This window comes from Lactuca virosa, chromosome 7 (genome assembly GCF_052849685.1).
Source record: "Lactuca virosa cultivar CGN04683 chromosome 7, Lactuca_virosa_CGN04683_v6, whole genome shotgun sequence".
NCBI lineage: Eukaryota > Viridiplantae > Streptophyta > Magnoliopsida > Asterales > Asteraceae > Lactuca > Lactuca virosa.
Genome location: NC_136432.1, coordinates 31,196,605 through 31,207,673, shown reverse-complemented (window position 1 = coordinate 31,207,673; position 11,069 = coordinate 31,196,605). Strand labels below are relative to the sequence as shown.

At 34.6% G+C, this 11,069-nt stretch overlaps 1 protein-coding gene across 1 annotated transcript; it reads right to left on the bottom strand.

The window, feature by feature from the left end:
* Positions 1-7,164: 7,164 nt before the first annotated feature.
* LOC145124430 (protein DETOXIFICATION 40-like) lies at positions 7,165-10,044 on the bottom strand. Its single transcript, XM_079059755.1, has 7 exons — positions 9,644-10,044; positions 8,477-9,108; positions 8,247-8,303; positions 7,860-8,098; positions 7,627-7,745; positions 7,458-7,544; positions 7,165-7,347 (listed from the first exon to the last, which is right to left on the bottom strand). Exons 1-7 carry the CDS (start codon positions 9,962-9,964, stop codon positions 7,291-7,293), a joined length of 1,512 nt encoding a protein of 503 aa, XP_078915881.1. The 5' UTR covers positions 9,965-10,044; the 3' UTR covers positions 7,165-7,290.
* Between the last annotated feature and the right edge of the window lie 1,025 nt (positions 10,045-11,069).

Genomic DNA, 11,069 nt, shown 5'->3' with positions numbered 1-11,069 from the left:
CTTCCTAGAACACCACACTTAAATGGTGTGTCGGAGAGAAGAAATTGAATGCTATTAGATATGGTTTGATCTACGATGATTCAAGTTACACTTCTGATATCTTTTTGGGGGTTTGACTTAGAGATATCCGCCCACATCCAAAACCTCATACATATTAAGAAGGTTATTAAAACACCCTCTGAGATGTGGAGTGGGAGACGTCCTTCTATAGCACATATAAAAGTTTAGGGTTGTGAGGCTTTTGTTTGTCATGAGGCGAACGATCAGCTCGAGCCCAGATCAGAGAAGTGTTACTTAATTGGTTATCAACAAAAGACCTTTGGATACTTGTTCTACAAGCCTTCTAAAAACAAGGTGTTTATTGCTCGAAGGGGATTCTTCCTCGAGAGGGATCTCATTTCCAAAGAGGTCAGTGGGAGCCATATTGACATAGAAGATATTCAAGAGTGAAGTGAAGAAGAAAGTTTAGTAGAAACTAGCACTCAACCTGAGGTTCAACAACCTATTAAGGAACCTCAACCTGAGGCAGAGCAACCTGTTGAACAAAATGATATATCTCCATCTCCCCTTCGTAGATCCAATAGAGTTTGTCTTCCTCCTGAGTTCTATGGTTTCCATATGGCCATAAAATGAGATGTAATTAATAGTGATCATACATTGGGTAATATGGATAAGCCATCCAACTATAAGGAGGTGATGGTAGGCCCTGAGGCTGGCAAGTGGGAAAGAAATCACGGAGAGCGAGATTTAGTCCATGTATGGCAACCATGTTTGGAAATTGGTTGATCCCACCCCTAGAATCAAAACTGTTGGGTGGAAATGGATCTTCAAGAAGAAGATTGGCATGTATGGGAATGTGCATACATTCAAGGCTAGGTTGGTTGCAAATGGTTATACTCAATGTCAAGGGATTGATTATGAGGAAACTTTATCACCAGTAGCCAAGATCAAGTCTATTAGGATATTGCTTGCCATAGCAGCCTTTCATGATTATGAAGTATGGCAAATGGATGTGAAAACTACTTTCCTTAACGGAAAGCTCCCAGAGGATGTGTCCCTGGCATAACCTGAGGGTTTCATAGATCCAAAATATCCAAATAGAGTGTGTAAGCTTTAAAGGTCCATATATGGACTAAAACAAGCGTCTTGCAGCTCGAACCTTTGATTTCATGAAAAGTTCAAAGAGTTTGGATTTTCAAGAAGTGAAGGTGAGTCCTGCGTATATATCAAAGCTAGTGGGAGTATTATAGTCTTCCTAGTGTTGTATGTAGATGACATAATACTTATAGGAAATGACATCCTGACATTGCAAGGTGTTAAGACGTGGCTTGGGAGTTGTTTTGTTATGAAGGATCTAGGAGAGGTTGCATAAATACTTGATATAAGGATCTATAGAGATAGATCGAAACGTCTAATATTACTAAGCCAGAGTACATACTTGGATAAGATCTTGAAGAGATTCAAGATGCAAGACTCCAAGAAAGGTTTTCTACCTATGCAACATGGCACCAAATTGAGTAAAACTCAATGTCCTAGTTCTAGTGATGAACATGATAGAATGTGTCGAGTCCCATATGCTTCTGCTATAGGATCGATCATGTATGCCATGACATATACTCGATCTGACATCTCGTTTGCTCTGAGGATGGTGAGTCGTTTTCAAGACAACCTAGGAGACAGTCATTGGACAACAGTAAAGAACATTTTTAAATACCTAAGAAGAACGAAGGATATGTTCTTGCTATATGGGGGTAAAGATGAGTTGAGATTTATAGGTTATACAGATGCAGGTTTCCATACTGATAAAGATAACTCATGTTTGCAGTCAGGATGGGTATTCTTGCTTAATAGAGGAACAGTCACGTGGAAGAGTTCCAAGTAGACGATAGTGGTAGACTCTACGTGTAAGTAACAATATATAGCGGCTAGTGAGGCTGCGAAAGAAGCTACATGGTTGAAGAATTTCATTGATGATATTGGTGTCGTTCTAAGCATCAAGGATCCCTTGGAAATCTTCTATGACAACGAGGGTGCAGTCGCACTGAATAAAGAACCCAATGACCATGGTAACTCAAGGCATATACTTAGGAAATTCCACAACGTAAGACATCGAGTCAAGGATGGAGACATTATCGTGAACAAAGGATCGTCGAAGGAGAATCCAACCGATCTATTCAAGAATCAATTATCAAGGATCAAGCATGATAGTGATATTAGATATATAGGCAATAGATTTGCTGATTATACGGTGTAATTCTTTAGTTGTTTAGTTTGATAATCCTTGAAACATTTAGCAGTATGAATTGTAACTGAATTTATGTTTATGTTTGTGGAGACTTAATAAAGTGCTAGTGATGATATCATTTCTGTTAATTTATTAGTGTGTTTCACTTTTGCATGTTTAGAACCCACTTCCTGAGTATTAATTTGCTCAAATCTCCATATTCAGTCATACTCTTGGAAGTAAGTAGTAATTCAAGATTGTCATGAGTATTTGTGGACTGACCATAGTGATCAGGCATAACATAGTGATTGCGCCAACACTCATGAGTACTTAATGGAGATTTAAGTATTGGAACAACCCGCACGTAGATATTACTTCATGGATACAGTCACAAGTAATTCTAAGATGATAATATCTCCTGTTCTTCAAACCGAGATACATGTAGGGTTTCACTCTATGATTCTGTTATGTATTGGTGTTTTCCAACACTATCCGTAACTAGTATCAATAATGGTTATATCCATATATGATATGATGAAATAAACAAAAATTATGTAGTCAAAGTTTATTCATCCCTTCTACCTTAATAGGAGAAGCGGTATCTATGAGCCCCTCAATGATTTGGTGTTGACATGACGAATGCCTGGCCGAGTCTTGACTGAAATGGATGTGTTCAATTTAGTAGCTAGATGCAGTCATCAGAAGTCTATATCATGAAACATAATCTTGAATTCTAAGATTTACCATTATCCATGTCTCGAATTCATACAGATATCATGAGAACGAAGGAATAGCCGATCAATTATCTAAGGGTTGAAACTGATTAGACTAGAGTTCGACATATGCATTGGATGGAATTCTCTTTGTTGGTTATTGGAGAAGTATTGGACCATATATAGTTGATGACACGTCCAAGTGGAGACTGTTGGAAAGTATGTACAAGGTCATTAACTGTTGGTGATATTTCTAATAATAACATGGTCCTCTTGGGTTGTCCTCAAATACTTAAATAAGGTATAATTAATAAAGGAGGAATTAGTTTATTAATTATCATGGTTTAATAGTTAATTAGAAATTAATTCGCAAACAATTTGGGAATTAATTAATAGTTTAATTAATAGAAGGGTTGAATATCAATTAAATCAACAGCTGATTAATCAAGAATATTCCAGAACCCAAGGAAGAAGGGTGGTGGACGAAAATTTCCTTAGGATAAAGGGAATTCTGTTCTTAGAGTTATCCATCCTACATGGGCTTGAGGATAAAACCCTGGAAGATATCAAAGGCTATAAATAGGGCCTTAGGGATTCATTCTTCCTCGCTCATTCTTGGCTTGAAGTTTCGCCTCTTCTTTCTCCCTCCTTGTGGACGGACTCTCCTTGTAGTTTTTCCTCTTCTAGTTATGTTTGATTCTAACCTTTTTAGTTCATTGGATGTGAACCAAGAGAGGGATTCTAGTTTGGGTCCTGATCATCCAAACAAGGTGACACGCACGAGAGCTCAAACACGAAGGTCTTTAGCTGCAAAAGAGGTATGTGATTCTTCCTTTGTGTTTTTGTTTTCCAAGGTAGATGTAATTAGCATGAAACCATAGATCCATAGGTTACATGTGCACTTAGGTATATCGTTGTTTTGATTTTTCTGCTACCTAGATGAAAGTGTATTTGAAGCGCAGAAAACCTAACAGTAATGACCAGAACGAATCCTAAAGGTTGTCTTCTGCACATCCTCATATCTGACCCTCATCTGATGATAACTCGATCTCAAATCAATATTGAAGAACCAAGACGTAAAGTGAAGTTGATCGAATAAATCATCAATCCTCGGAAGTGGATAATGATTCTTCATCGCGATCTTGTTCAACTCCCGATAATCAATGCACACCATGTGCAAACCATCCTTCTTTTTCACGAACATAATCGGTGCACCCCACGGGGAACTGCTCGGCGTGATGAATCCATTTTCTAATAGAATTTTCAGTTGCGTAGACAACTCCTGCATCTCCAAAGGTTCTAAGTGATAGGGCACCTTGTCTATCGGCGCCACACCCAAAATCAGATCAATCCAAAACTTAACCTGTCTCTGAGGAGACACCCCCGGAAAATCCTTGGGAAACAAATCGGGGAACTCCCAAACAATGGGCACACCATCCATAGTCTTCTTATCCTCAACTCGCATATCCACTACATAAGCTAGGAATCTGGAATACCCCTGCTGAAGATACCTCTTAGCTCTCGCAACCGAACATATAGCTGATCCATGTTGAGCACCCTCGCCATGAATAACCAGTTCTCCCCCACTATGGGTTTGAACTCTCACTAATTGATTCTCACAATTAATTATAGCCCCATTAGGGCCCAACCAGGCCTTACCCACTATCACCTTTGACCCTCAAAGGAATCGGAACTAGATCAATCAGATACTTCTCACTAAACATATTCAACACACATCAATGATAAACTCTGAAATGCTTACAAAACGATCATCGAAAATCTCTACCTCCAATAGATAATCCAAATTCTGAGGAGTGTCTCTAAACTTCTTGCTAAGCGCAAGAGACACAAATGATCGGGTAGCACCCAAATCAAAAAGAACAAGATCCGAAAACCTATTCACTAAAAACATCCAAAATATAAGAAAACACAAAACCATAAACAAATACAATACAAGCAGTAAACAACATGAAGAAGATACATGCTAATAACCACATCTGGTGTTGCTTGTGCCTCAACAGATAGGTAAATTTTCCCCTTTCAGGTTTGATCTAAAGGAATAAGGAATCCTATTTATATTGATTCAGATCATGTTCCTAGCGTTTTTTTTTTATATTCTATACTACTTTTTCACAAATTTATCCATAGATAATTTTTGTGATTTTATTAGTGGTTCAATATTTTTCACTTCTAGCATCATTATATGTTAACTAATGATAGTAAAATATTAACTGCTAGAAAAGCCAAAATCACGTTGACCAGTGCAATTGTTCTTTGTTTTCAAGACAGTTTACTTTTTACTCATTGTTTCTGTCTTTTGGCCTTGCATATAACTATAGAAAATCATAACGAAACTAATCACAAATCATGGATGATGCAATTACAAAATTATATAACTAAATCACCTAAACAAGTAAACTGCTAAACTCTTCCAATTTTCAATATACAAAGTATTTGTATAAATGGACAATTGGTCCATGCGGGCCACAAGTTGTATGTATTTATATTCTTGAACTTCGTTATTTGTATGTATTTTGTTTCAGGACCACTCAGAATGTAGCTAAGTTGTTTGGAACAACAATGGTGGATGGAAATTAACAGATAATTTCATGACAATTGAGATTCACCACACCAAAATGTCAAAATATAACTGCAGGAAACAAGAATGAGAATGAAGATTCTTTCATGAATTACATTGTATTCTTATAGAATGAAGATTTTTTCAAGAATGACTTACTATAAAGCTTGTATTCTTATAGAATGTGGCAAAAATTCAAAAAATGACATTGTATTTTTATATAATGTGACAGGAAAAATTGTTTTTTTGTTTATTTTAGACCTTAGATTATTCAATAATGTTAATAAATAGATGATTATTCTTTAAGAATGTTGTTATTCTTCAACTCATGGTTCAAAATTTTGTTATTTTTCAAAATGTGACAGGAAAAATTGTTTTTTTGTTTATTTTGGACCTACATCCACATAATACTTATCATCCACATTATAACCTAGCCATATATATATATATATATATATATATATATATATATATATATATATATATATATATATATATATATATATATGTGTGTGTTTCTTACATTTAGTGTGTGCTAGAATGCACCAATAGGAATTTAGTAAAATTAAATATTATTTAATTAAATAAATATAGATATTAAATTAATTCCATAATTGTATGTATATTAAATGATATCCATAATTATAATTCAATTTTATGGAAACTAATTAAATTTGTCATTAATGTCAGCAATAACATCCTTTCAAAATGAATTCACATCTAGGTTTTTATGCATGAGTTCGTTTGTTATTTTAGGACTCACTCACTTAAAATACAATAAAGTTGTATGGAATATGAAGAACGAGAGTGTATTCTAGTAGAATATACTCTCATTTTGCTAGAATACACTCTTATTTTTTTAGATACGAATTCATTCTAAAAGAATATTATTGTTGACATTAATGACGAATTTAATTAGTTTCCATAAAAATGAATTATAAGTATGGATATCATTTAATATACATATAATTTTTACTAAATTTTTATTGTTGCATTCTAGCACACAATAAATGTAAGAAACATTTGAACCTATATATATATATATATATATATATATATATATATATATATATATATATATATATATATATATATATATATATATATATATATATATATATAATTGTCCACTCATGGACGTACACCATTTCCTCGATGGTGGAACCATATTAAATGTGTTTGGAAGCATCTCCTTATAAGTTTAATTGTCTATCCGTGGACATGGACGTACACCATTTCCTCGATGGTGGAACCATGTTAAATTTGTTTGGAAGCATCTCCTCATAAGTTTATTTGTCTATCATTTAGATTTGTTATATATTGATATGTGTTGCTATCATTATTAGACATTGTATAATATTTTCATATTCTATTTTGTTATTTGTGTTATTGTTGGTTTTTATACTTGTTTATGGGACCAATTAGTGCTTGATATCTCTTCAGGATATGTCTGGAATGCTACGATGGACTCTAGGAAAACAATTTAGTAGACGGAGATTAGAAAGATGCAGCAGTGGCCGCGTAGCTTTTATTTTTTATTTTTGAGTTGGACCATTTCTTTAATTGTTATGTTTTATCAATTATATCTTGTACATAGCATGTGTTTTTAAAATAACATGTGTAACCATTTGATTCGGAATACTGGATACTTTTTGTCGTGAATCTCTCGTTTTTTTAATAGTGGAACCATGATCACAAGAAATACAAGATATGTTATTCAGCCTGGGTATGGATGATTTTAACCAAGTGGACTTGATTTTGACTTTGACTTTCACTCATTCAGTTTCTTTCGATGCTTCCCATTTATCCAAACGTTTGCTAGCTTTTTCCACCTGGTTATTTAAATTTCCCCACTTAAAATATAGTTTTGTTTTCAAGAAAGTCAAAAAGTTTCAAATACAAGAAAAAAAAAGAAACACACAATAATTTTATATTGAGTTACCTCTTTGTTCCAGTCCGTATTAAAGGTTGACCATAATAAAATAACAGTTTGCATCGCGGTGCCTCCAATCATGCCTGACCATATTCCCTACACATTAAAACGAATCCTATTATAACTATTCTCCAAAAAAAAAAAAAAAGGTGTTATTGTATATGTATACTTTGTATACCTTGATTCCAAAATTGAAATAGAAGCCGAAAAGACATCCGAGTGGAATGCCGACAATGTAATAGCATCCAACATTCACATACGCCACATATGCTTGCCATCCACACCCGACAGCCACACCTTTTATTCATATTTCAAGTCAGTTTTCACAATCAAACCTATTTGGGCATGTGCATGCGAAATCTCAAATGGACATGCACATGTAATTGAGAAAATTATTATTATATATAATACCTGATAACACAGGTTGGATGCCATTGAGAATGATAGTGATAGCCAATAATGGACACAAATCCGAGACTGCATTAGCTACAGTTTCACCACCGGTAAACGCATAGCTTATAAAATGTCGCGTCGACAAAACAATCATTGATTCCACTACGGATATGAGAAAAGAGACAGTAGTCACCGTTAACACCGAAAAGGCTGCGGCTTTAGGGTTTCCTGCTCCAAGCTCGTTACCAACCCTAACACTATATTCATGATCGCACATTCGGTAACCCGTTTACATCAAAACGTTTAATTGCAAGTTTATTTTATAATTTCTTTTACAATAATTACACAAAAACTATAGGACAATAAGTTATGTCATTTAATTCGTTAAAGCTTCAAAGAACTAACCTAGCGGCTGCATTGAACCCAACTGAGACCATAAACAGCAATCCATTGACACCCATGCTACATAATATAAAAACAATTAATGCTGTAAAGAGTTATTAATTACACAATATGTATAAAAAAAATCCTTACTCTTATGTCTTAACCATGTGTTCATTTAATGGGCTATTTCAAAATGGCCCAACAAAGGTTATTAATTTGATTATGCAAAACTTAATGAAGATAAGAGTTACCAAACGGAAAGTGCATCCAATGCTAGCTCGGGGTTCTCTAGCAACCCTGCAATCAACACTAGTATCTGAAAATACCATGTCTCCAAACACAACATCACGGCGGATCCACTAGACAATTTTACAAATTCCCAAAGCCCACCAAATGCATTCGAGTTGAACCCGGTCCATGTTGCCTTACATTTATCGCTCATCAAGATATAAATGAACTGACCTACTACTATGATCCACCATGATAAGCTTAAAGCCAACGAAGCCCCAATCAAGCCTAACCCAAACTTGTACACGATGATCCAAGAAAGGACCAGGTGCACAACTAGGGTTCCAGCTGAAATATATGCGCTTGGTGTCACGATACTTTGAGCTTGAAGAAATTTTTGTATTGGAAAGTTAATGGCGTACGCGAATACTTGAGGTATGAGACCATAGACAAATAGGGCGGCAGCAGATGCCATTGATGGTGATTGACCAAGTAAAAGTAAAATTGGTTTACAGAAAACGTAAATCATAGTGACTGGGATTCCTGTCAATGTAAGAACAATCGCTGATCTTTGAAGGTATACTCCAAGCATATCGTATTTTCGTGCCCCAAATGCTTGGCCACATAGTGTCTCCACTGCACTACCCATTCCGAGCTACAATGACATATACGAATAACGTGTCAAATCGTATATCGACACTTTAAGATATCTTGCTTTCTGATGAACAAATTTATGTACTAGCAGTTTACTCAAATTTACTACAATACTAGCTAAAGTACAATAATTAAAAGTGTTTTTTCATATGTGATTTTAACAATGAGTCAAATTATACACGAAATTGAACGATTATAAACCCTTTTTTTATTGTTTAAATACAAAAGTACATACACAATTGTAAGTGATGTTTATCAGTTTAGAGGACTAAATGCAAAAATATGCAAGAAAATAAATGGTTTTTAAATGTTTAATGTAATAAACTTGCCAATTTTATTTTTTTATTTTTTCCTCTTTCACTTATTTTTTTCTCAATATCTTCTTTGCATACGTATTTTACTGGACTGGACTGGTTCAAAAAACCCGGTCCAATCCATCCAGAAAAACGAGGAAAGCCTCGTCCAAATGGAACTTGATCTCAGTCTCTCTCTCGCATACACAAGTGGTGAGTGGGAACCAGGATTCAGAAACTCACCATGAGACCATAAGCAAAGAGTTGAATGCCTGAGTTACCAAGGGACGCAGCCGCGAGCTCTAGATTCCCAAGCTGGCCGGAAAAGATTCTGGTGGACATAGACATGGCGTTGTTGATCAAGTAAACCATCACCGCCGGTGCAGCCAGCTTGTACAGAAGATTAAGTTCGATCCTGGATGCCACCACAAGCCGCTTCATTAATGGTGTCTCTGTGTCGCAAAGCACCCTCTCTAGCTCAGCACTGCCGCCATGGCCGCCGGCAGTACACTCTTGAATGGGTTCTAAGAAAGGTTGATGAAGTTCATTGTTTTGGGACTCCATTTTTGTGAAAATGGGTGGATGGCTTTCGATTATCTCCTTTTATAGAGGAAAAGAACATTTTGTATGTTTGTTCTTTCGATTTTCACTTTTTTGTAATTCATTTTGATGGCGAATAAATGATATATCTTAAAACTTCTAAATATGAATAGTCCTTTTGAATATATATATATATATATATATATATATATATATATATATATATATATATATATATATATATATATATATGACATTCCGAAAAAAAATAGAGAAGAAGAAGAGCTTCGAAAAGTCTTTGACGACTCAAAGAGAAAAGTCATATTTGTTGGATTAGGTGTCTAAACCTATAATTAAATTGATATATACTTGAGTTAAAAGTATGATCTTTTTTGGCTTGTCCTCAAAACTAGTAATTAACATAATTACTTTTAAGAGAGAGGTTAATTTATTGGTTTATTATAAGATTAATAAATATCATATATTACGAGATTAATACATTAATTAAAAATAGTATTATTTAATTAATAATTAATCAGAAACTAATTAGAATTAATTTTGGGATTAATTTGATTAATTAAAAGTGCAAGGACTTAAGCTATAATTATTCAGTAGTTGAACAAAAAAGAATTCCAGAACTTTCCATAGCTTGGACGGTTTTGGAAGAGCCTTTTAAGGGTTCTAGAATTATCCTTAAGGATAATTACGGATATGATAATTACCTAATTTGAAATAATAGTATTATATTTAAATTAGAGTTTCCAGGGTTTCCTAATTTAGCTATAAAAGGAGTCTTAGACCTTAAATTTTCGGCTACTCCTTTCACAAGAAGAAAAGCCAAAAATTCCTTCATCCCTCCTCTTTCCTCTCAAGTCTCCAATTGCTAGGGTTTGGGTACAAACCATTAGAGCCACGAGATTTCTGGTGCTAGCTTCTGAAGCTTGATCAAGAAGGAATTGTTTGATTATTTACTATAATAACCAGAAGGTATGTAAACCCCAAAACCCCTTGTAATTTTCGATTATAGTAAGGCCTCATTCGGGTTCTTGATGTTCAATTGTTTGTAGCTATCAATAGAGAAAACTTAGATCCAAATAGGTTGTATGTGAACTTAAGGGTTAAGTTTTTT

What these genes read in the sequence shown, in the direction of transcription:
- LOC145124430 (XM_079059755.1), bottom strand. Translation starts at nt 9,964, where the DNA reads ATGGAGTCCCAAAACAATGAACTTCATCAACCTTTCTTAGAACCCATT. An exon ending in TCTTTGCTTATGGTCTCATG is followed by an intron (nt 9,109 to 9,643) that starts GTGAGTTTCTGA and finishes ATGTCATTGTAG; the next exon opens with CTCGGAATGGGTAGTGCAGT. An exon ending in ATTTCAATTTTGGAATCAAG is followed by an intron (nt 7,545 to 7,626) that starts GTATACAAAGTA and finishes TTTAATGTGTAG; the next exon opens with GGAATATGGTCAGGCATGAT.